Consider the following 26,341-nt stretch of genomic DNA (forward strand, 5'->3'; position numbering starts at 1 on the left):
TTACTGCTGTGATGGACAGTTGCTTACTTTCTCATGGCCAGTATGGTTCTTCAGTGGTTCTTTGGGGTGACTGAGGTGCTTTATAACATCGCTACCGTAAGAACGTTGAGGCGAGGTGGACGAGCAAGAGACATGGGAGCAAGAAACGTGTTTAACCCAGTGTGGTTCTTCAGCAGTTCTTTGGGGTGGCTGAGGTGCTATATAGCATCACTGCCATAAGAACGTGTTTAGCCCAGTATGGTTCTTCAGTGGCTTTTTGGGGTGACTGAGGTGCTTTATAGCATCGTTACCGTAAGAACGTTGACCGCTGACACCTAAAATAACAAATGGGATACCCTGTACGGTCTCATCCACATGTACGCGGCAACCAGGGATGGGCAGTATTTCAAATACATGTATTTAAAATACGTATTTGAAATACAAAATACTATTTTGTATTTTGTATTTTGAAGCCTTTGGAAAAAATCGAATGTAATTTGTATTTAAATACATTTAAGATGAGTATTTTTGTATTTTCAAAATACTCAAAATACTTTGAGCCAGGCAACCTCTTTATCAGGAGCTGTTTTCATGCATCTACTAGTTCAGACCAGACACGCCCCTCCCCCCAACATTCATTCAGGTGAGCCGCAGCTGTACAACCCTAGCCTGACAAGCCAGAGCCACATCAAGATGTTTGGTCTGGAAACTCACCATTAACAGCTCAATCAGAGGGGCGGATAAACGGCTGTCTGTCAAACTCCCTCTGCACGCGATAGGATAGCGCTACACCAACCAGAGCAACGAAGGTGAAGCAGAGCTCGCTGACAGATTAAACATTCACCGTATCCGGTCGGCAAAACTCTGAACACATCTTCCCTTCTTAAGAATGACTTCAGTGTCGTTCTTTGTTCTTTTCTCAGAGAAAAGCTTAACTCCAAGTCTTCCAGAGTCGCGGTCAAAGCTGATTCGAAAGACTGCCGTTCGCCAGCGTCTGTGTTTACTAGAAGCACGCAAACCAGTGTTGCCAACTATTTTCCAAGGAAAGTAGCTAAAGCCTGCCCAAAAAAATCGCTAAATGTCGCTAGATGACGTCATGCGTTAATTAGCATATTAGTGACGTCATCACGCCGTCCTTGCGTTCAGTCTGCCTGACGTTTTTTCTCTCCTAATCCGTGCTAATTTACTATATTTTACAATAATATAATACAGCCGACTGTCCAATAAATGTTTTCATTTCCTATACATTTTTGTCATACAATATATGATATAGTGAATTACAAAAAAAATTATATGTGTAAAATCTGAATTGAGAAACTGGATGAACTAAAGCTCTGTGATAGTGAGTAATATAAGTGATAAGCACAAGAGATGGAACTCATCATAACTAATTTATTCAAATATAAAACAAAAGAAGCAGATAACATTAAGTGAGAAATCGATGGCAACCTTGTGTGCTCATGTGTAGCTCGCTCATTCACGTCTGTCAGCTGCTGTCTGTAGGCGCGAGCAGCTCCCCTCAGCCATTCACTGAACAGGGCAGACGCAGAGAGAGGTGTGTGTGACGGCAGAGGGGAAAAAAGACCTCGCGCTCGCAGGACAGTACTGGCGACATTTGTAAACTAAAGTAGCTGAAGTTTGTCCAAAAAGTCACTAGATTTGTCGCTAGTCGCTTTTTTGAAAATAAGTCACTAGAGGGGTCTGAAAAGCCGCTAAAGATAGCGACAAAGTCGCCAAGTTGGCAACACTGACGCAAACGCAACTCTGCCGTCATTATGTTAAGCCCCGCCCACCGACTCTATACACTATGTGATTGGCCCGACCAGAGTTTGGTTTTTACAGCTCAGAAGTGTATTGAGAGTTGCTAGACGGCACTCGTGGCAGATTAGATTTGCTCAGTAGCGTGGGAAGGGGGGTGCTGCGGGGGCTGCAGCCCCCCTCGTTATAGCATCAGCCCCCCTGGTGGGGGGCTGTGGACTAAAATTGTATTGTATTTAAAACATGAAATGAAATGAAATAAATTAAAATAGACTGACATAACATACTGTGTTTTAATGGGATTAAAATAATGGGCCATGGATAAGATATAAACTAATTAATAATTATTTTAATAATTCCTTAGGAAGTGCTTTCGTCACCATCATCACCTCGCTCACTCTTGTTTGGTCATGGTTAGCAATAAGCAGCAGAAACATATTTGTAGACTTTTTTTGAGTTACGTTACTACTAACACGGTTAAGAAAAGTAAAATTGGGAAATCTTCTAAAAAAAAAAGTATGTAAACAACGACGCTGACCTTGACACCGAAACAAACTCTGTTCAGACATCCGCGAGGTTTGTGAGCTGGACGTTAACATGTAAGTTAGCCTACTCTGATAGCTCCACTCTACCAGTCTTCTGAAGTCGGGACACATGATATTTTACAAACGTGATTATGAATCATTATTTCTCCAAATATGCGCACATGAGGGACTAAAAGCCCTGGCAGATGCTGGATATTGTATGTAGCCTATGAACACAAATAAAAAGAATGCTTTATGAGTGATGATTAACGTGTGTCTGTGTATGGTCCATTGGCGTCGGAACCATTGTGTGTCGTGAGGACAAGACTCACCCACTTTTAAAGACCAATGATATTGGACACTTTCACTTTTATCGTCACTAATTCAACACGTCTGTTTACCTACCCCTACCGAGAAAAACGTATTAGGTGTTTGACTCTTTTTTTCCACTTTTCTATTATTTTTTAAATTTTTATTGAAAATAAATGCCTTTCTGATCTGTGATGTGAAAAGGGAGTAGCGTGAGTTCTGCAAAAGGCAGGGCAAATAACTCAAACAAATAACAAATAGTATACTTGTATCTAACGTTACTCCAGCAAAAACAAATTCTGAGACCACCCACAGTTTTGCTTCCGACACCCATGGTATGATCGCGTTTTAACAAGTAATTAATTTTAAACAACAATAATCTGGGGCGGTGGGTCCGTCTGTGCTCTTTGACGGTAAAGGGGAATGTTGGAGTGGAAAAAGAAGTGAGGGCGAATGAGTTATTGACGTAATTTGTGTTATTATAACTGCCGCTAAAGGAAATTCAAATTCAAATTGAAAACGAAAGTTTCTAAGCAGGTGCACACATCTAAATGCTTTTTGGCATTCAGAATAGGCCTAGATAGATTACAGCCTAATATGGATACCTTCACTGAATTGCCAATTTCACATGTATTTGGTGTATTTTCAAAATACAAAATACTGTATTTGTATTTAAATACATTTTTCCACACAGTATTTTGTATTTGTATTTAAATACATTTTTCCACACAGTATTTTGTATTTGTATTTTAAATACATTTCCATGTATTTATGCCCATCTCTGGCGGCAACCACTGTAAGTCCACAAGACTGAAAGTAAATATGAAGTGTGCCATTTGGGAAAGGGCCACAGTGCTCTGAAAAGCAATACAATCAACTTCCCTACCTAACTATTCAAAAACAGAGAATAAAGTGAGCAAATAAAATTGCGTCTACCTCCTTAATTTTTGTAAGATTTTTTATACAATGTATTTACAAAGCACTATTTACAGATTAGACTATAGAGCAAACTTAAAGGCTACAACATGCCTAACCCTGTTCTCTCAGCCCTGGTTTGGGAGTGCTCGCAGCTTGTTCTCGTCACATCGCCTGAAAAGTACTTTTTTCTTGAAGGTGTCCGAGAACTATTGTGCGATTGGTCATACATTTAAAGCAGACGTGGTTAATGCGGAGAAACGCAGATGATCGGCACCTGCTTTTCTCGTGAAGTATGGATTGCACTGGCAAGAACGAACTTTGTTGTTGTTCTTGCCACCTCGAGAAAACCAACTTTTTTTTGTTCTTGCAGGGTATGTTCCAAGCTTAAGAGGGCAAACCAAAATCAGTATCAATAAACAGGTAATGGGGAATACCAAAATACCAAACAGTTTCTTACCACTCTCAGAGAACAAACTAAGATTGCGGAAATCTTAACGCTCAAATTTTTGTCTGAATACACAGCGAAACCAAGAATACACTTCACACAACAACACAATGTTCTGCCAAAGGGAGTGACATCAGGGCTTTATACTTCTAAAAACAAAATAATGAAAGAAGACAAAAGACAAAATTAAGGGTTTCCCAGTAGTAAATACAACTTGAGAAGGTGTGTCCATTGTCCTGCCAAACAAGATATTGGCTGTTGAGCAGTGTACTTGTTGTGCACATGACTGTGTTTTTGATTACTGTTTTGCCTTAAAGTTTATACGCTTAAAGTTAATACGCACCAACAGTTCACAGTAATTCATCAACAGTTAATCATTTTCCACGCACACACCCTCCTGTCCTGTTCTGTTGGGAGTTTGCCAGATGGTGGCAGTGTAGGAAAAATTGCCTTTCTTAAATAAGTCTGTTAATTCTTCCTGCTTAGCCATGAGCAGACGAACACATACGTCAAGGGGTTTTAAATACCTGGCTGACTTTTTGACAACGTAACATCCTAAACGCATTTGTGTACCCATAACCCATTTCTCCTCCAGAGCCTTACCAAAACCTGCAGACATACACAAACAACTTGAATCACAAGCTAACTGCCTTTTCCTCGCAATAAATAGGTTGACACAAATGTCTGATGTAAGGAAGGATGCTTATTTAACTGTGCGCACAAACAAGAGGGCATGTTTGATCAAGCCACAGTTTTGCCAGTGCACTTCTAGAGCGTCTGCGTGTAATTAGTCCGTCAAGAGCAGCCTCTCTCTCTCTGTCTCAACTGCTTCTGTTGCTCCAACCTGAAGCCTCTCCAGGGCTGAGCACTCTCCATCAATGCACACTGGGATTTGACTTTGTTTGTGTGAGAGCCGTTTCCAGGTTGTGGATACACATAGTGATAGAGTTGTGTGCATGCAGACACTCTCTCTCACACACACACACACACACACGCACAAAATAATGTATATAATACCCAAATAAACACTTATTTTAATTGACACAAATGCATTCTTTTTATAGCCATACAAACTCTCAAATGCGCACTGCAATGTTACCTTTGGAGAAACAAGAGGTGGGGCATGTAAAACCCATCCCTTGTCCTTTACCCCATTGCTGAACACCATGCAAGCACTACAAGTTCCTCCCCCTGTTAAAGCACACACACAAACACACACATGCACACTTAATGCTGCAATCCTCTTTGTGAAAGTGACGCGCTTCTGTCAGAAACAGAGCTTAGTTGAAGTGAAACAGGGAGAGAGGGAAACAGGCTCATTCCGTTTCTGCTCGACTACATTCCTGTTAACTTCTGTTTGCTCCTGTCTGAGCTTCTGTGATCTGGTCTTTCTTGCAGGTTGATCATCGGGACTAAAAAAAAAACACATCCTACCAGAACTTTTTGGGAAGCCTGTCAGTTTTATCTCATCCTGGACATTTTGATTTTGGGATTGACAGCTGCTGATCAGAATCTGTCCAACTTCATCTGAACTGCTGCAGATAAGCTATACTTTGCACTCGCACCACTCTAGAACTTTGGCTTGTGGTTGGGAAGATGCTAATAGCTTATGCAAATTGGATACAAATCTAACTGAGGACACCCATATCCAGCTTCTTATTATTATTTTTATATTCTTTTCAACGTTGTGGAAGAGTTTGAAACTAAAGAACAACCTGGTGTATGAGCCAACAGCAGAGACTGAGAGGTGGTCTCGGGTGACGGGGGAGAGACAAATCAGGCACTTTTGGAAGGGTCGGTCAGGCTCAAACAGAGCCACGGTGGAGGACGACCTGCTGGATTTCGCTGATATGGACGGGCAGGGGTACGACCGCTATGCGGATGGGGACAGGGACAGCTACCAGATTGACTACCGCCGTATCGTGGGGGACATGGAGCCAGCCAGGCCACGGTTGTCATTACGAGACTCGGATCACCACTTTCATGGCCCGCTTACCCACAATACACTACATGGGCATGGGCATGAGACGGCTGCCCAGCGCTACAGTGCCACCCGGATACAGGCTGGGTATGAACCAGAGAGGTGAGAGTAGTATAGTTCAGGTCTATGAATGAATCAATGAATCAATGAGCAGGTCTTGGTTTTCTCCAAATTCTGGCTTAACCATTTTAAGACATTATTGTAGATCATATTTATCAAATTCAATAGAGATGGAGATATGAAGACAATATATATATATATATATATATATATATATATATATATATATATATATATATATATATATATATATATATATATATATATATATATATATATATATATATATATGTGTGTACACTTGTCTATAACAACCCATTAATAATTAATACTGTTCCGTCTAACTCATGTTGCTTTTGGTCCCCTTTTGTGTATGTATGTGAATCATTTATTTATATTTTACATTTGTATTGTGGTGAAAATGTTGATGGAATAATAGAAAAATAACAGCTGTAAATGAGTGGGGGAGAAGAAGGCAGGTATGGCGGCTCTGTTTTGACCTTTATTTTGTCCAGTCAAAACAAGTGAAGATAGTACTTTATTATAGATCACCTGTAAATACAGAATAAATCAATATAATGATAAATTAGTCAACAAATATGTAAATTAGTTTTGGGGGGTGAACAAAATACATTTTTAATCATGGTTATAATTATGTGTAGTATTACGTGATATACACTTAATGCTGCACACGTATGAATATCATTGCATTGCAGTGGTTCTGAAACTGTGAATGAAATTACTAACATTATTAACAAATTTTTTTGAATTTTATCGTATCAAAAGTGTTTGTGCTACTTTCCTAAAATAAATGGCACTGGATTTATATTTTATTCCTAATATAGTGACATTTGTGCATTTTTAAGTTCGCTATAGCCTACTGTACATTTTTGGTCCCATATAAGCAACAATCTAATTTCAAAATAATAGTGGGCAATGTTCACAGGCTGTGATGTTGTTTTGACTCTCAGGATACAAGGCCCCTTTTCAAAAAACCCATGAGCATTCAGCTGGATCTGGCATCACAGTGTATTACCTCGTCCCAGCTTTGACACTGACTCCTGCGACACAGAGGGTCAAGCAAAGGTCTCGTCTGCGGTTGACACCTCAGCTCTCTGAGATTTAGTATTGATCTTCCTCAGAACTTCAGATCTTTAGCTTAGCTTGGCTGTTAGGAACATGCGACTCTTAGAATGTAAGACATGACCTAACAATCTACAGTGTCCATATAAGCTCTTCAAAGCACCTTTCACATCTTCTTGTGCATCATCTAAATTAAATATTCTCTACCAACTAACTGTGCCATGAAGCCCAGATGTGAAATGCGGTGCAGCAAATAAAGGCCGTTGCCATTTTTCCACCACTTCTTTTCTCTCTCCCATTAGACTCGGCTCTCTTGACAGATGAGAAGGGACTACTTTGGATTACATTGATAAAACACTGTTTAAGTCTAATCTGCAGTTTAGTATAAACCCCATAAGGAAAGAACAGCACGTCAGTGTATGTTGAGAGGGCAAGATTAAATGTCCATCAGGAATAGATTCAACTGTCGGTATAACCACTTAAGAGTCATTTAGGTGTTAGACGCGTTCAAAGAGCTTTTAATGGTCTTTAATGGTTCATGGGCTCTAGTTAAATGTAGAGCAACTCTAGTGCAAAATGCATTACAAACCCTGTGTAATAATCAAGACTTAATTTATCATTAAAGCCTAACTTGCAACGAATAACATACAACACTAAAGTCCAGTGAGTTGTTAAAAACAAAAAATGCAACACTTTCAGGGAATTGAATGGCAAGTACATTAAAATTTGATACATTTTTATCTTCAGAAAACATAACCCCTAATATTAGGATAAAAAAATATAAATAATAATGTATCTAAATGCCTTGTTAGGCAATGTTGGACAATTAAGCCCCGAATTGCCTAAAAAGCATTAATGATAAAATATAATCTGATATTTTATAATATATGTATTTCTTAAAATATTTTTTGTGAAGATTTTTATTTTATTTTATTGCCAAGGTATCACAGAAAATTACATGAATGAAAAACAAATGCAAATGTACAGACTTTTCTTATAGTAGCATACAGGTCTAGTTTCACAGATAGGGCTTAGATAAAGCCAGAAATAAGCCTTAGTTCAATTATTAAAAGCAATAAGTAGCTTTTATAAGCGACTCCGAGCATAAAAAAAATTGCTTTCGGTTAGAACAGCTCAAACAGGCATTTTAGTCTGGGATTATAGCCATAAACCTTAGCTTCTCTGTGAAACCAGAGGACAATACGGATTGAAAATTAGAATATAAAAATGATTAATGATTAAATCTCTGCAAAATATAGCTGGACAACTGTATCCTTTAAAAAATTGAATTAACAGCCAGCACACAGTTTTACAATCTTAAAGGGGTCACATGCACTTTTACAAGTTGATTGTATGGAAATGTGTGTTGGCAATGCCTGTACACCACCATCCTGATACAAATCCATCCAGTGTTTTTTTTTTTGTTTTTTTGTTTTTTTAATCTCCTTATTTGTTTTTTTATGTGCCACATCAAGTAGTCACACAGTCGCCCACGATTGTTGATTGACAGAAGCGTTTCAACACAGACCCGCCCTGAGCGAGCTGTCATATGTGTATGCTGGTGATAAAGTTAACGTGGTAACACTAAACTAAGCTTACTTTTGTAGATGTTTATAACGGTTTCTGTTGAAACATTCCTGTGGTGACCTAATGTTAGTTCTGACAATTGTACGTAACACTGCATAGAAAACGTTATGCATCGCTGACAAGTGACAAGCCTACAATTACACAATTTTTTTTTTCGACATTAGGTGTAACATCAATCTGTCAATGAGTTAAGGTATACATCAGTAAATGCATAGCATTCCTATCTCACTACGCTAATGTTACCCTGCCAGTACAAAGATAGATTAAATATTACGTTAACCAATCATTCAGAAACGTCCAGCTCACCGGACTGTCATCTTGTTTCGGGTTCAAGTGTCCTCAGAGACTCCCATTGCCATTCTTTCTCCAAAATATACACAACTTTTGTCAAAGCAACTCTACACATGGCATGTTGGGTCAAACCTTCTCACAGAACAGAGGGGGCGGGGTGAGCAAAGCTCATTATCATTTAAAGTCGTATGCACTGAAATGGCTCGCTGAAAACAGTTTTTTTTTTTGAAAATTGTAAAATGAGTGTTTACTTACAATACTAAGGAGAATTTTTAATTAAAGTATATTACAAACTTTTCATTTAGAAACTAAAGAATCATATTGGCTTGTACAAAAATGGCATTATATGACCCATTAAAAAAAAAAAAAAAAAAAAAACGATAAAAAATATGTTTATAAGAATGTTTAAAAGAGCAGGCCTATTAAAAAATGGTCTACTATTTGAAGTGTGGATCCATGCACACTAATATTGCCCACGACCAGATCTATCAGTGCCCACAACCCATATTGCGCGTTTTCACAAACATGAATAAAAAGTGTTAAAGGGGGGGTGAAATGCTGTTTCATGCATACTGAGCTTTTTACACTGTTAAAGACTTGGATTCCCATCCTAAGCATAGACAAAGTTTCAAAAACTAATGTTGGACGTTTGATGGAGTATTTCTGTGTTAAAAATACTCCTTCCGGTTTCTCACAAGCTTCGGAGAGTTTTTTTCGAGTATGGGTCGACTTGACGTTAATAGATCGGAAGGTCCTTGTATGGAACCTACGGGCTCTTCTCCCGGTAGGGTGCGTGCACGTGACTAGAGCGAGAGAGGAAATGCATGGCCATAAACACTCAGGTGCAGATCCAGTCGATCCAGGTGCCGCGCTCCACTTTATTCCTATGGGTGACATCAAGCGACTTCAACGCTTCAGCACAGTATTCCGGGACGGCAGCGCTGCATTTGACCCGATTTTAACGCAGAAATGACGGGAAGCTTCACAACATCGCTTCAGTCGTGACGCAAAAGTGGATCTCCACCGTTCACTGCTGTCAGGACTTCACCAAATCATACCAAAGAAGTGTGTTTTTGACGGAGCGGTCCCAGCGATAAAGGTTCGGTCCTGCTTTTGAAGCAGCCGGTGAGTAAAACTGCTTCAAATGTCTATGCTGTTGGGTCGTCGCGTGAGTAAACATCAGTAAACGACACGATCGCGTACTTCTTCATTCAAATGCGCTAACGGACTCTATTGTTGTTCTATGTATAACGTAACACTAGTCTGACGTGCAAAACCGTTTTGCTTGCTACTGCTAATGTTTAGTCGCATACAATAGTCCATAAACCGAATCATGTCCTCATAAACTGCGAGTAAAGACACACAAATGTTGACAGGCCACTAAATACAGTACATACCACAGAGACGGACATCCTGCTGTTGCCGTTTCTCCTGTTTAATTTATTTCAGCCTCCGAATGATTCTGGATCATTATCTGTGATAGCCATGGGTTTCTCCACGCTTGAGGATGTCACCGCTTTGCGCGCTTGTCATTCTTTAGCTCCGCCCACACGATAGCCTCCAGGCGCTTGTTTTTTTCCGGAAAGACTCCATACAGCCCATTTTTCTTTTATAAATATAATAAAACTAAAGAGTTTTCGGAGATATGAAGGATGCAATACTACTCTATAGGTACTCAAGATTGACATGAGATTGACTGAAACTGAGCGTTTGGTCAGGAATGACCATTATGACCAATAATCAAGATTTAATATGATATAAAATATTTATAGGCCTATATATTTATTTGTTTTCCGTGTTACATTTCATCTGCAACAACCCAGACAGCAACATATAGGCAAACAAAGATTATGTCACTGTCTGGTAACAATGTGAACTTTTATAAAGACCCATTTTGGCCATTAACTTTCAAATGCATCATCATGCAAAAAAAAAAAAAAGTTTTTTTATTTTTTTTATTTTTATTAACAAAAAAAGTAGCCTATACTTTATGTATTAGGCTAGGCGATTTGGAACACACATCAAATATATCCAAACCACGGATATATTTTTTTAAATCACGATTTGTTTATGATTCTGTTTTCGCTGTCAGAGACGGAACAACAACAGAAAAAAAATGACTGGCAAAATGAAAAAAGAAAGAAGAAAAAACAGGTTTGAGGGGTGTTCAACAAGTCAACATTTCCCCTTCCTTCTCCAACTCGTTAAACTGAGCGTGTCCAGTAGCATGTGAGTTCACACGGTTGACGGGCTCTGGACACACGGCTGCGCGTCTCACCACGAGACCCTCATCCAGCTTCGCCCTCCTCTGAGCGCTGTGTGTACGGGATGAGAGACTGCGGTTCGCCGCGTTGATTTTTAAGACACTTTAAAATAGCCGTTATCATGTGACATACTGTCTATTGCAAAAGGAGGAAGTATTTTCATAACAGTGGTCCAAAAGAGAAAGTAACTCGAACCTGTAAGTGGATTTACATTTGTTGGATCTAAGGATTTAATGGATCGCTTTTCAACCGATCGTTAAACCGTTTCTGGATCGATGAGAATGAACAGCAAGTTAGTTGCAAGTTGAATGTATTTTTGACACATATCTCGCTTTTATCAGCTTGTTTTATTTCTTTGTTTTGTTTTATCTATCTATCTATCTATCTATCTATCTATCTATCTATCTATCTATCTATCTATCTATCTATCTATCTATCTATCTATCTATCTATCTATCTATCTATCTATCTATCTATCTATCTATCTATCTGTCTGTCTGACTTCAGCTTGACATGTCAGTTTGGTTAATATGTAGGATCTAGTTGTCATTGGATGGTTGGCAGTGCAATCAGTTTATGATAAAGTTGAAACCAAATTTTTATTTACATGTGTACAACCTCTTTTTTTGCATATGTGCATGATTGTAGCATGGCTGATTACCTCATCAGCGGAGGAACTGGGTACGTTCCAGAGGATGGACTCACTGCCCAGCAGCTCTTTGCCATCGGCGATGGTCTCACATACAAGTAAGTCTATAAGACGAGGATCATGCGCACAAAAACCCTTTAGATTCCCTGCCTTGTAATCAGACACATGTACTATCATAGGTCTGATTGACAGACAGGGACAGCATAATGTCAAAGCAGGTCCTATCATGTGTAGTTTCACTCTTTTGCACACACACATGCACTCTAGGTAGGCATCTCTCTGGACATCTGTCAGTGAGATGGCTCTCAGCTCCATGGCAACCCTCTGTGCATCTCCATAGCAACGGGGAGCTCAAGTGCTCAGTCCCAGCACATGCAGCCCATGTTTATGGGACAATGCAGAAGTGCATGTGTGGTTATTTTTGTCTCTTTTTGTCCAGATGTCATAGCATGCTCACTCACCGTGTGCTTTAATATCAATTAAAAATGCAGAATGGTTTTTGATGACCCTTTTTATATGCTGTACACCGCTGCATTAAATGAGCATGTTTGTGTGTGTGAATACGAGCATGTGCTTTCCAAGCCTTCTAGAAACTCTTGCTAGCAGATCAGTGGTCTCCGTGTCTATTTTTATCATGCTGGCTGGAGTGTTTAATCTGGTCTAATGGATGTTTTATGAGTATTAGGCCACATGGGGCGGGACACTGAACTGTGCCTTCTCACACATCCTCATGAGAATGATAAATCCAGTCCCTATCAAAACATTATCGTGCTTTAAAGTGAGGGATGCTGTATAACACTTTCTAATAGTAGCTATGATATAGTGCTTTTAACTGAAGTTAGATCCTAACAACATCATGTACCACTGGGTACCACTTTAGCTTTGGGGTCAGTAATGTTTTTAAAGGAATTCAGTTTAGCAATGATGCATTCAATTGGCAAAAGTGGCTGTAAAGTAATAATAACAATACTGTATTCTGTATTCTGAACAAATAATGCTTGGTGAGCATTAAGAGACTTTCAAAAACATAAAACAAAAATATTACCAACCATAAACCTTTGAATGGTAGTGTGTGTGTGTAAAATTAACCTACATTTTTTATTTTTTAGTGTGCCCACACGTTTTTAGTACACTGCTGCTGCTTTAGAATAAGAGGCTATGTGTGTGTGTGTGTGTGTGTGTGTGTGTGTGTGTGTGTGTGTGTGTGTGTGTGTGTGTGTGTGTGTGTGTGTGTGTGTGTGTGTGTGTGTGACATTGGTGACCCGGTTAAGAACATTAACAGGACGTCTCTGCACGCCACACCTTAAGTAGATTATATAACTCCTCCTTCACAAGATCAGAGACATACGTGTGTGCAAGTGCATCATTTGTGGCTACTGAATATTCATGCTACAGGCAAACATGCATATATTAATTTACTCATACACTGCATCATTGCAATCAGTCGACTTGCACTACACTCTAAAAAATGCTGGGTTAAAAACAACCCAAGTTGGGTTGAAAATGCACCAACCCAACAATTGGGTTGTTTTAACCCAATGGTTGAGTTGTTTTAACCCAGTGGTTGGGTTAAATGTTGCTTAAGACAACCCAATTGCTGGGTAAGAACAACTCAACCATTGGGTTAAAACAACCCAATTGTTGGGTTGGTGCAGTTTCAACCCAACTTGGGTTGTTTTTAACCCAGCATTTTTTAGAGTGTACCGTTCAAAAGGTTGTGCTTGGTCAGGTTTTAGAAAAATTCTCTTGCTCTTTTCAAATTATTTTTCTTCTCTTGCTTAAGAAACATTTCTTCCTATTATGAATGATGAAGAGTCGTGCTGCTTAATATAATTGTGGGAACCATTATACATTTTTCAGGATTCTTTGATTAACAGACAGTTCAAAAGTTGAAATAGAAATCTATTATACATTAAAAACTGATAACATTAACAACTGTTAAAATTAATGCATCCTTGCTGAATAAAAGTTAATTTCTATAAAAAGAAAAAAAATCTTACTGACCCTATACTTTTCAAATGGTAGTGTATAGCAGTCACACATTGCTAACACGTTTGACAGAATCAACTTTGGTTTGTTTTATTCTTGTTTTATGCCCTGTATCTCACAGACAAGGCTTAAAGGGATAGTTCACCAAAAAATGAACATTTTGTCATCACTTTCTCACCCTCAAGTTGTTCCAAACCTTTATGATTTTCTTTCATCTGTTTAACCCAAAATTATATATTTTAAAGAATATGGAGTTGATGGACTCCATAATAGGAAATAAATAGCACGGAAGTTACTGGCTACCGTCAACTGTCTGGTTACCAACATTCTGTAAAATATCTACTTTTGTGTTCAACAGAAGAAAGAAACTCATACATGTTTGGAACAACATGAGGGTGAGTAAATGATAAAATAATTTTTGGGTGAACTAACCCTTTAAGCCTAGTCCCAGACTGAAATGAATGTTGAAGCTGTCTTAACTAAAAGCAACTTGCACTGACATTTTGTAAAAAAAACAGTGCCATTGTTTTGTCTCAAGATGCGCATCATCGTTTTTTTTTTTCTAAGGCACCTAATTTAACTGAGGCCTTAAGCCAGGATCACACTGTATGATTCCGGACACAATTTGGTCATCTGAGACACATTTTGAAAATCCTAAAAGATTCCTCTGACCATAGGCTAAAATCTGTAGTCTTTGGTTGTTAGTTTGACATGTTCAACGAGAGCAGATTAATGACCGCTGCGATCATATTAGACCTCCGGTGAATCCCGCAAGTGTGACTTCTCCTACGACGACCGTCAAATTGACTTGTTTTTCAGGATAAGCCATGATCAAAATGAAATGTAGAGATTTATTTGTTAGCCCCTCGTGTAATGCAGCTCACAGTCATCAAACGTGATAAGGGTCGATGATATAAAACTCTGGAAAAGTCGTACAGTCTGACATTAATGACAACTGAGATTCCACTGTGTGACATGAGGATCAAGTTCATTTAGTCTGACAACCAACAATCATAAAATACTATTATAAATCAATATTATAAACGTGCATTCGGCTTTTTGAGTGTGTTTTCTGTGTTGAGTGTTTGTATAAGCATTCTGTAATTTTGATAATGTTCTGATTCATAAATTGCTGATCTAAAGGTCATTGTTGCCTAACTCTGCCATCTGTCCCTCCTCATTCAGTGATTTCCTGATACTGCCTGGCTTCATTGACTTCACATCCGATGAAGTGGTGAGTACAAATGTTTGGCGAAGGTTAATGACAAAATTCCACTTGTTTTAGTAGACAATTTATTGCAAAGGATCATTTTTAAACTCAGATGCTCTGTTGATGGAAACAAAACTCTTTAACTATCAATGAGGTGGAAGATCTGCACAGGACAGTATGTGATAACATGGCACTGTTAGCATCCTATAGTCCCTGGTGTGCTGGGCATGTTGTCACAGGCAGTGAAGCTCGTGTGTGTGTGTGTGTGTGTGTGTGTGTGTGTGTGTGTGTGTGTGTTTGTGTGTGTGTGTGTGTGAAAGAGAGCGAGACCAGGATGAAACAGATATCAGTCAATCCCCTTGGAGCCACAACTTTAAACACATTTTTAATTAAAGATGCAGCAAATTCACTTTTCAGGGATAGATTATAAGCTAATAACTTAGTTAAACAGGAAATCACTTAAACTTAATAAGGACTATCTTTGTTTGTTGAAAAGCTAATTTCTTATTAGATTGGTTTAGACTTTCTAGGAATATTTGCATATTAAAAAATCCTATTCTGGGAATATTTTCGTACTACGTATGTGTGTGTGTTTGTTTATGGCATGTTCGTGGTGTTATTTCACATTTTTGGTGATTGTGTAATTGCGAATTTAGGAGTCTATTTAAACTTTTTGGACTTTTCCCAGTAGGCAAGGTTTGCTTCCTGCTGATGTAAACGCAGATACACAATGCTGTTTGTGATTTCTTTAAGCACTTATGAGATTACGCTGAGCTACGGTTAATGATAGGACACAGGTGTTAGAGAGGAAGAAAAATAAGACATGGCATCATCTACAATTCTATGCAATTTGTTGGCAGGACTCTCTGAGTCAGTGTTATTTGTATATTATTGCAGTATAATATTTTGAGTTAGCTTTTATTTTTAAAATGTTAATTTTATTTTATAAAGTGTGTTATTTATAATTTTATACATTTTTAATATTTCTATTTAGCTTTATTTTTATTTCAGTTTTAGTTTCTGTAATTGTATTACTTCAAACTTACTTAATTCGACTTATTGCTCCCCTTCATGCAGGTTCAAACCTGTATGATTTTATTTCTCTCATGAAACACTAAATGTCATTTTTACATACACCGAAGTAGCAGACTCGAGTCACCCTTATTAAAATATAGCTTTATACAATACAGATTTTTTCAAAGCAGCTTTACAATGATAAACAGGAAATAATGATTTAATGATGCAGTTGATTTAGCTGAATTCAGTTAAGTGTTGATTCAGCTCGGTTCACTAGCTGTGTAAAGTTCATCAAGTATTGAATGAGTTCATTTCATCTGTAAAGCAGCTCTGGGGAAAACATTGATGTCATCATCCAGCTCAGTTCCATCCAACAGTGTCAGTGCAGTCAAGTCAATATTGGCAAATATTAAGTGAGGAACCCAAACTCCATAGTTGACAGAAATGGTGGAGAAAAAAAACCTTAGGAAATACAGCCGGGGGGCCAGTTCTTGTGTCAGTTCCTATATCAAGGTCCAAAAGTGTCATAAATTAGAACATCTCTCATGTCGGTTTACATAGACGCTTTGCCCCCTTAGATTTTTCATAACGGTCATGTGTTATGATGTCAGGATTTGACCTCTGCCCTGACCCGGAAGATAACCCTGAAGACGCCACTCATTTCCTCTCCCATGGACACAGTCACAGAGTCCTCCATGGCCATCGCTATGGCTGTAAGTAACATTTACTGAAACTATATATATAACCCACAAAGCTGCAATTGCTTTTTCATTTCATTCACTGGTTTGTCCCGTAGCTCATGGGTGGAATTGGAATCATTCATCACAACTGCACACCTGAGTTCCAGGCCAACGAGGTCCGGAAAGTCAAGGTCAGTCACATAATTGTTTTAGAGACACACTTTGTATTTTGTATTTGATCACCTGTTGATGTAAAATGATCTACGATAATATAGTTTTATTGGAGTTTTGGGTTTGAAGATATACTTCTTACTAGCAATAATTCATATGTTTTGTATCTGGCAGAAATTTGAGCAGGGCTTCATTACGGACCCTGTAGTGATGAGCCCACGGCACACTGTTGGTGATGTGTTTGAAGCAAAGGTACGGCATGGTTTCTCCGGGATCCCAGTTACCGAAACTGGCAAGATGGGCAGCAAGCTGGTGGGCATCGTTACATCACGAGACATTGACTTCCTGTCAGAGAAAGATTACGATAGACCACTGGAGGAGGTTTGTGATTTTTGCTAATTTAGCTTTGCTTAATTTGAAGCTAGATTCCAAATTAATTCATGTTTCATAATCTGGGTATTCATTTAACTGGCACATTTTGGTGAAACTAAATGTAGAGCAGAACCTGATCCATCAAGATTTGATTGAAGTTTTATTTATGCAAGGAAATTGTTTAAAAGTGTCTGTAAAGACTTGTTACCAAAAATTATATTTCAAATAAATTATTTTCTATTCAAATAATCCTTGAACATTGATAATGATGAGAAATGTTTCTTGAGCAGCAAATCATCATATTAGAATGATTTCTGAAGGATCATGTGACACTGAAGTCTGGAGTAATGATGCATTACATTTTAAAATAGATTTAAATAGATTTTTTTAAATAGAACTTCTTTCAAAACATCTTCACCCTAAACATTTGAATGGTAGTGTATATAAAATGTTATATATATTTTTTGTATATTCTAGAATGTAAAATAACATTGATCACTGATGAATCACAATGAAACAGGTACATTTATTAAGAAAATAAATAGGGCACATTTTCTCATGTTGTTCATGTTGTCTTTAAACACTCACACTAGTCCTGACTTCTACTAAAATCCATAAATGATAATAGTTTCTGAATGATTCATCTCTTTAATCCTTCAGTCAATGACAAAACGAGAAGATTTAGTGGTTGCTCCAGCAGGTGTAACGTTAAAAGAGGCAAATGACATCTTACAGCGCAGTAAAAAAGGTATGAGCCTTAACTTCAGTCCTGTTTGTGTTGTGATGTTTTGCACAAGCTTGTTGATCACATTCCTGTTTTTCTCTCTCAGGTAAACTGCCTATAGTGAATGACAGCGATGAGCTCGTAGCTATAATAGCTCGTACAGATTTAAAGAAGAACAGAGACTATCCTCTAGCCTCCAAAGACTCTCGCAAACAGCTCCTGTGTGGCGCTGCCATCGGCACCCGAGAGGACGACAAGTACCGACTAGACCTACTCATGCAAGCTGGAGTGGATGTGATAGTTTTGGTGGGTCCAAAGGGGAATGGGGTGACGTTAAACTTAAGCAGTACTCAGACCTATTTCTGGAGATTTAGTTTCATGCAGCGCATATTAGACAACTGCAACAGAACTCCAAACAGAACTTGAATTCAGAATTCCAATTTCTCATGCAGAAATCATGTTCTGCTAAGATGTAAACTTGCCAACACCCAAGTAGATGAGAAACATTCACTTTTAAGCAAATAAAATACATCAGGGATTCAAATCCAACATTAGATAGAAGTGTCAAACATGCACTGTAAACCCGGATAAATTGGCAAAACTAAAAAAAAAAAAACAAGTCATATCAAATCAACTTTTGAAAGACATTTAAAGTTTAAGTAAGCATACTTTTATTTTTGTACCTTTTATTTATTTTAACTACACTTATTTGAGTAAGCTAATTCATACATTTAAAATAAAATTATCAACTTAAATATATTTAGTAGCTAGCTAATTCCTAATTTAGTAACAAGCTAATTCAATAAATGCTACCTTGCTAATTAATAACACAATGCTTTGATAGCATTAGCCTAGCATAGCACTTTTAACATACTCTATATTGTAATCTTGCACAAAAACATTATATAACACTTAATTTTAGCATTTACTCTCTTTCAAAAGAGACAGTAAATGCTAAAATAAATTTTTCGTGCAAGATTACATTGTACAAAAATCCCACCCCAGTTTCTAATCCACCCTAAATTTAAATTGGTCTAAAAAAAAAAACAGTTCATAAAACTCAAAACATTGAAACAATTCAGATTACTTAAAATGTGTCAGTTTTGTGATTTCAAAAGAAAAATTAAATTCAAAATAGTCCTATAAGTTCATTTGAATTAACTCATGTGTTAAATTTGAGTTGGCTCTACTCAAATCAGTTAATTATTTTGAGCATTAGGGTTTACAGTGTGGTAAATCACCCTCTCTATAATCATGCACAAGCAGAGCACATGCAGAGGAGACTTTGTTTACAGTCAAACACCTGCAAAGCTAACAATAGCACTTTTTGCTATTTTGTTTCTTTTTTCCATGTGTCAGGAGGGGGAACAGCATTAGCCTGTGTAGGACCAAAAGTATTTTAAATTAGAATTCAATTGAATCAAAGGGTGCTTTGTGTTCACAATGTATGTTAAGTGGTCCATACTCAGACCACTTTCTGAGATTGTTACACTTTATTTCGCTATAGAGAGGCCTGATTTGGAGGCCCAATGAAGCAAGTGTGAAATGCCCAACTAAAAAACTGAAATTCTGTCATTAATTACTCACCCTCGTGCTGTTCCAAACCCATAAGACCTTTGATCATCTTTGTAACACACATAAAGATATTTTTGAGGAAATCTGAGAGCTTTCTGACCCCTCCAGACAGCAATATAATTAACAATTTTAAAGGCCCAGAAAGGTAGTAAAACATTGTCTATGTGACTAAAGTGGTTCATTTTATGACCTTAATACAACCCTAATTTTATGAAGCGACGAGAATACTTTTTGTGGACACAAAAACTAATCTAAATAACTTTATTCAACAATTTCTTATAGTCTGTGTCAGACTCTTATGCTGTTGACATAAGCCCCGTTTCCACCACAGGAACTTTACCCAGGAACTAGGAACTTTGGGTGGTACTTCGTGTGTTTAGACCGCAGGAACCAGGGTATAAATGAAGTTCCGTGTAAATATTTCCCCCTCCAAACGGCCCTGCTCGCGGGGTAGTACTTTTTCAAAGTTCAGGAACTTTCGAGGGCGGGACTTGGGCGCTGAACATGCTGATTGGTTGAGCTCACGCAGCATTTTTAAGTTCAACAGGCATTTTTAAAAGTCTTTTGCGAGGTTCGTTCTGCGTTCAATAAATATCAGTCTTGCTCTCTGTCTGGTGGCGCGCGGTCGTCTCAGCCATCTCACGTTCAATGTCCGTAATAGCTGATAATTATATATTGTCATTTTAAATCTAGCTTTACAAGCTTTCTGAATATGCTGCATGCTGCTGAATCTGCATATTAGTGCTCTTTTCTGTCGTTGTTAATTACCTCGTAAACCTATACATAACCAGCAAAAGCAGCACAGCTTGAATCTCTTCCATACTCGTTATTAATTTTTTTTCACCATGTAAACGAACTGACCGATTACTTTTAAGTGTGTGTCCTTACATGACGTGACGGGGTCACGGCGCGCGCCGCGCTCATGTTGACAAGACAAGAGAGGAAAGTACATTTTTCTGAGGGGTAAACTTTTTATTTCGTGAGTTATGAAGATAATGTTGGAGTAATGACACAACGTATATTGCCCCGGGCAGTTTTTACTTTAACTGCGCCTGACAGAAGATTTTTTTCTCTGGGATGATTATTACACTTTACAACAAATAGATATAAATAATACTGTATTAGTCCTGGTGGCCGTTAAGAGTTGCTATGGCTACAGTAAACACATTCAGCTGCTGGAGAAAACAGCGGCGACATTTTTGATGCGGCAGACAAACTGCATGTGACAAAATGATTGCGATTGAAAGTCATCACATGTAAACATCAGATCGGTTTAGATAACGTCTCATGTAAACAGTCCTTTCAATCGGTACACTTAAAAATTATTACATGTCCTTCACTGATTTGGAGGAGCAGTCGCGTGCAGTCCTAACGTTACATCACCGGACTAATTTGCCTAATCTTCTCGGAACTTTATCGCGGTCGAAACGCAGACAGCTGCAGGTCTGGGGGGGAGAAAAGTTCCTGTAAAAAAGTTCCTGGTACAAATTGTTCCGGGTAATTTTGGTGGAAACGGGGCTATAGTGTAAACTGTGCAGCGCTTCCTAGTTCTACGGCAAAACGTCATGGTGCTCATTTGAACAGCATCAGTCAATGATAAGTGGGCATTCTGGAAGCGCTTGCACTGTTAACACTCACTACATCAACAGTGTAAGACTCTGACAAAGGATTGAAGAAACATTTTTTTTTGTTTTTTGCGTACAAAAAGTATACTTCATATACCCGTCACTTCATATAATTAAGGTTGAACCACTGGTGTCATGTACAATTTTAACAAAGTTTCATGCCTGTCTGGGCCTCAAAAGTGTTAATTACATTGCTGTCTATGGAGGGGTCAGAGAGCTGATCAAAAATACCTTAATTTGTGTTCCGAATAGTAACGAAAGTCTTGCAGGTTTGGAACGGCATGATGATTAATGTAATTAATGACAGGATTTTCATTTTTGGGTGAACTAACTTAAAAGCTAATCAAGATGTACAAATCATTATTTTCCATTATTTGGAAAATAATGGCAGGTGTTTGAGGGAAGGGTTGCAGGTAAATCTTAAAGGCTGACATGTAAAATGATCCTGCAAAATCTATATTTAAAAACAGTATATAGGGTTACTCTAGGACTTCTGTTTTTAATCAGACATTATATAAGCAATGTTTTTGAAAGACGTCTCATTCTCACTAAGGCTGCATTTAAAAATATTTCTTTAAATACAGTAAAAACAGTAAAATTTTAAAATGTAATTTATTCCTGTGATTGTAAAGCTGAATTTTCAGTATTACTCCATTACTCCAGTCTTTAGTGTGACATAATAATCATAAATGTCTTTACTGTCACATTTGATCAATTAAATGCATTGCATATGCTTCATATAGGTATTCCTTTAAAAAAAATTACTGACCCTAAACTTTTGAATGGTGGTGGACCATATACATCGCTTTTGCAGCTTTTAAGTTTGTATACTTTGTATTAAGTCAAGGGTCAATTAAGGATGCTCAGACCCTGTGTTGGTCACATGAATTTGCAGGTCACACTTGCACCAAGAGATGATGCTGATGTATTGTTTAGCCAAATAATGACCTCATTGTCTGAACAAAGGATCAATGGATTATGGATTTATGTTCAATGCTGTAGCCAGAAGCTACTGTCACTACTTTTGACTTCTTTAATCAGTATGAAAATGCAAAAAAGATCTGCACTCTAAAAATACTTTTATTAGGTTCAAGCCGGAGGTAAAAAATTATAGTTGCGGCTGTATTTGCCTTCAACGTTTGTATCTCCTGTTTGAACCTATTAAAAATATCTTTATAGTGCAGACCTTTTTTTCATTTTCATACTGATAGATGGTCTTAGCACCAAATTAGCTGGGAGAACGTGGTGAGTGACTACATCTCATTTACATCTTTAATCAAACGGCTGAACCGGTTACGTTTTTTGCTTTACTAGGAAATTAATAAGCAGGTAAATATGGGCAGGGTTTAAATAAATCTTTTACAATTTCCAAAATTGGTTTCAGACAGCAAAATTGTGGCAAACATCTTACATACTCAGTGATGGACCTCTCCGCTTTTATCCCTATATAATTTGTGATGGTTTTTCTGTTGTTCTGTCTCAGGACTCTTCTCAGGGGAACTCCGTGTTTCAGATCAGTATGATCAACTACATCAAACAGAAATACCCAGAACTACAAGTGGTAGGAGGAAATGGTGAGGTTTTTCTGCCCTTTGGGATTCTTCGTAATTTATTAACTGAGGGTAGCTTTAGTATTGCAGTATATTTTGAAGATTGTGCATTGGCTTAATTTTCCATACTGAAATTAAGTAAAATATTATTTTTCTTGTCTACAGTGGTGACTGCTGCTCAAGCAAAGAATCTTATAGATGCTGGTGTTGATGCTTTACGAGTGGGCATGGGCTGTGGATCCATCTGTATCACACAGGAAGGTGTGTGGATGCGTTTTTTAATGACTTTAAGGGGACAAACTTGCTGTAAAAAATTGCCCAGAAGTTAGCTAAATATGAAATAACTTTGAGGACATGCTTTAAAAGAAAAATTATGCCTTTATTCACTTTAAAAATGGCAACAACCAAAAAAACATTTATTTCATTTTAAAACTTTTTTTAATACTATATGTGTGTGTGTCTGTGTATATATATATATATATATATATATATATATATATATATATATATATATATATATATATATATATATATATATATATATATATATATAAATATATAATAAAAAAGTGTTTAAATTAAATATACATTTTTATTTTTTTTAAATAATTACCTATTTATGTAAGCAATGTGTATATGTGAACATACTTGGACAAAATAGTGCCTTTATTCATGTCTAAAATGGCAACAAACAAAAACGTTAAAATGTATAATTTATTTTAAGGTTAGGATTTTTGGGATTACAATTGTTATATATTTTATTTTAATTATGAAGGAATAAATTAATAAAAAATACCTTATTTATGTGTATATGTGGACATACTTGGAAAAATAATGTTTTTATACATGTCTAAAAATGGCACACAAAAAAAAATTGAATTTAGGATTTTTGGGATTATCATTGTCATCTATATTATCTTAATTGATGCTGGAAAATAAATGAATAACCTTATTTATATATCAATGCAAATGTGTATATGTGGACATACAAATATCCTTTATACATGCCTAAAAATTATTTTACAGCTAGGATTTTTAGGATTATCATCTACAGTATTTTTTTATTTAATTTAATTAATTTCATTGTTAAGAACAAGAGAATGAGAAGTTATTTAGCGATGTATATGTGTGTGTATCATTAGTAATGGCGTGTGGGAGACCGCAGGGCACGTCTGTGTATAAGGTGGCTGAGTACGCTCGGCGTTTCGGGGTTCCAGTCGTTGCAGACGGTGGCATTCAGACGGTTGGGCATGTTGTCAAAGCCCTGGCGCTGGGAGCGTCCACAGGTGTGTGTTTTTCTGAGGGATTTGCCTGAACGATCATTGTTATTAATGACTGGGATTTGTTTGCCTACATTTTAATGTCTGTGACCGTGCCCTTCTACCTGTTTTGTTTTAGTGATGATGGGGTCATTGTTAGCAGCAACCACAGAAGCGCCTGGGGAGTATTTTTTCTCAGATGGTGTGCGACTCAAGAAGTACCGTGGAATGGGCTCTTTGGACGCTATGGAGAAAAACAACAGCAGTCAGAAACGTTACTTCAGGTAAACACTCTAGCACTCAGATGACTGCATCTATGAATAGAAAAAACGTTTCTTCAATTATGAAAGCTATAAATTTTGGCTATGTGCACAGTGTTTTTGTGTTTTTTTTTTTCTTACTATCTTTTTTTTCTCTGAAAGTCATGAATATTTTCACCACAGTGTCATTTTTGCCACTTCTCAAATTATGTATTGTGTGTAACAGCATCCTCTGGTGGAAATTACATTTAAAAGGCGAATTCTTCTAGCATTTTAATTATCAAACAATTAAATAAAATGTTCAAATTTCTGCATAAATACAATTGGTTGGATAATGCTTGGTTGAAAATAATGCTTGGTTGAAAATAATGCACAATGTAAATGTATAGTTACTTTATTTTCTTTCCACATCACATTTAATCTCAAGTATGCTCTTTACTGACACTGTTATCACCTTGGTAACCAAATACACAATAAGAGGAGGGGGGCTGGGGGGGGGGGGGTGATGTAGGATGTACATGAACTGATGCACATGATTTCTTTATAGTAAAAAAATATATTTTTAATAATAAATAAATATGTATTATATTTACCTTGACTTTTCTTTACATATCACATGCATCACATTTCACTTTATTTTTGTTGTGGAGAAAATTATGCCAAAACAAATGGACTTTTTTTTTTTAAGATTAAAGATTAAAAAGACCTTTTTCCCCATGCAATGCATATTCATGTTTTTACAACCTAGGTGTGAATCAAGGATAAAACAATAAAATATATACATATATAGTAAAAAGTAAACAAATGATGAAAACATTTAATGTGACCTTCATATAGCAAAAATAAAAAAAAAACATAGGTAAAAAGTTTAATGTGAAAAAATCATAAAAGTGCCCATAGTTGAAGAATCATGTCATCTGTTATTAAAACATTTGTATTGCATGCAATATGTAATGGGTTTTTATGTTTGTATATGTGTGTTTTCCAGTGAAGGTGATAAAGTGAAGGTAGCTCAGGGAGTCTCTGGCTCAGTTCAGGATAAAGGCTCGATACACAAGTTTGCTCCATACCTCATCGCTGGAATTCAACATGGCTGTCAGGATATCGGCGCAAAGAGCCTGTCCATTCTGCGGTAAGAGTGCAACTTTCTCTTATAGACATCTGACAAACTTGACAAAAGAGAGTTTTGTGACATGTTTATTAGATTTGAGGCCATCTATATGTGAGTAGCTTATATGCTGTATATTAGTAACTTTTAGGAAAACTCGAGCAGGTAGTTAACTTAAAGCTACACTGTGTGATATTTTCCCCCATCTAGCGGTGAAAAGGTATATGACCATCCAGTGAATAATAGTTTCTGCTCCTCTCAATTTCGATTTCGTTTCAACTCCTACGGTGGCCGATTTAGTTATGGCTTCCAGTTCGACCTCTTCTGTGATTGTTGCTTCATGTGATGAGGTAACTTTTGAAAACTATTATAATTTGCAGTTATTTAATTTACCAAATGATCTATGATCAAATTAATCTATGTAAAATGAATAATAGTTTTACATTTTCGTTATTTTTAACCAGTCCATTGCTAACATCAGCTATCAGGTTCTTTTATCAGTGCTATCGTTATTGTGTATATTGTACGACATCACTAGCGTAAGGCAAACAAATTATAATGCAATTAAAATATTAATCTCATGTTATCTGTCATAGAACACTGATTTATGTTATAAGGTAAACAATACTTTTTCATTATTGACGCGAGGAAAACTATCCTAGACGTCGTTCTAATGTTATGCACAGCACACCATGATATAATTAGCCAAGCAACAATAAAACTTCCAATATACACAAATAGGCTGAATTAATATTACCAGTCGAAAAGAAAGCAGGCAACGTCGGCGTTCTTTTTAAAACCGTTGCTCCTCATGAGCTCTTTCCATCTTGGAAAGGCCACTCCAATATTTACTTTTGTCTTGTTGATTTGCCTGTTGCGTTGCCGTCTTAATTCTCTTTTCCGCTTTCCTGGCGACTCTGATACATATCCCGCAATGTTACTAGGTCCCCGAC

At 37.2% G+C, this 26,341-nt stretch overlaps 1 protein-coding gene across 5 annotated transcripts in view; it reads left to right on the top strand.

The window, feature by feature from the left end:
• The first annotated feature begins 5,186 nt into the window (after positions 1 to 5,186).
• impdh1a (IMP (inosine 5'-monophosphate) dehydrogenase 1a) overlaps positions 5,187 to 26,341 on the top strand; it is a 29,236-nt gene continuing 8,081 nt past the window's right edge. For 2 of the 5 annotated variants that reach the window (XM_067419671.1, XM_067419672.1), the window contains exons 1-13: positions 5,187 to 6,016; positions 11,848 to 11,946; positions 15,023 to 15,071; positions 16,676 to 16,777; positions 16,861 to 16,935; positions 17,090 to 17,296; positions 17,948 to 18,035; positions 18,118 to 18,317; positions 22,695 to 22,785; positions 22,927 to 23,022; positions 23,904 to 24,047; positions 24,160 to 24,304; positions 25,269 to 25,412. In XM_067419671.1, coding sequence (XP_067275772.1) covers positions 5,784 to 6,016; positions 11,848 to 11,946; positions 15,023 to 15,071; positions 16,676 to 16,777; positions 16,861 to 16,935; positions 17,090 to 17,296; positions 17,948 to 18,035; positions 18,118 to 18,317; positions 22,695 to 22,785; positions 22,927 to 23,022; positions 23,904 to 24,047; positions 24,160 to 24,304; positions 25,269 to 25,412 — 1,673 coding nt within the window. In that variant the 5' untranslated portion in view covers positions 5,187 to 5,783. Of the gene's footprint in view, positions 6,017 to 11,144; positions 11,492 to 11,847; positions 11,947 to 15,022; positions 15,072 to 16,675; positions 16,778 to 16,860; positions 16,936 to 17,089; positions 17,297 to 17,947; positions 18,036 to 18,117; positions 18,318 to 22,694; positions 22,786 to 22,926; positions 23,023 to 23,903; positions 24,048 to 24,159; positions 24,305 to 25,268; positions 25,413 to 26,341 lie in introns of those variants that run through there. The other 3 variants (XM_067419673.1, XM_067419674.1, XM_067419675.1) reach the window with 3 other exon arrangements.

Source organism: Pseudorasbora parva, chromosome 16, assembly GCF_024679245.1.
Source record: "Pseudorasbora parva isolate DD20220531a chromosome 16, ASM2467924v1, whole genome shotgun sequence".
Lineage (NCBI taxonomy): Eukaryota > Metazoa > Chordata > Actinopteri > Cypriniformes > Gobionidae > Pseudorasbora > Pseudorasbora parva.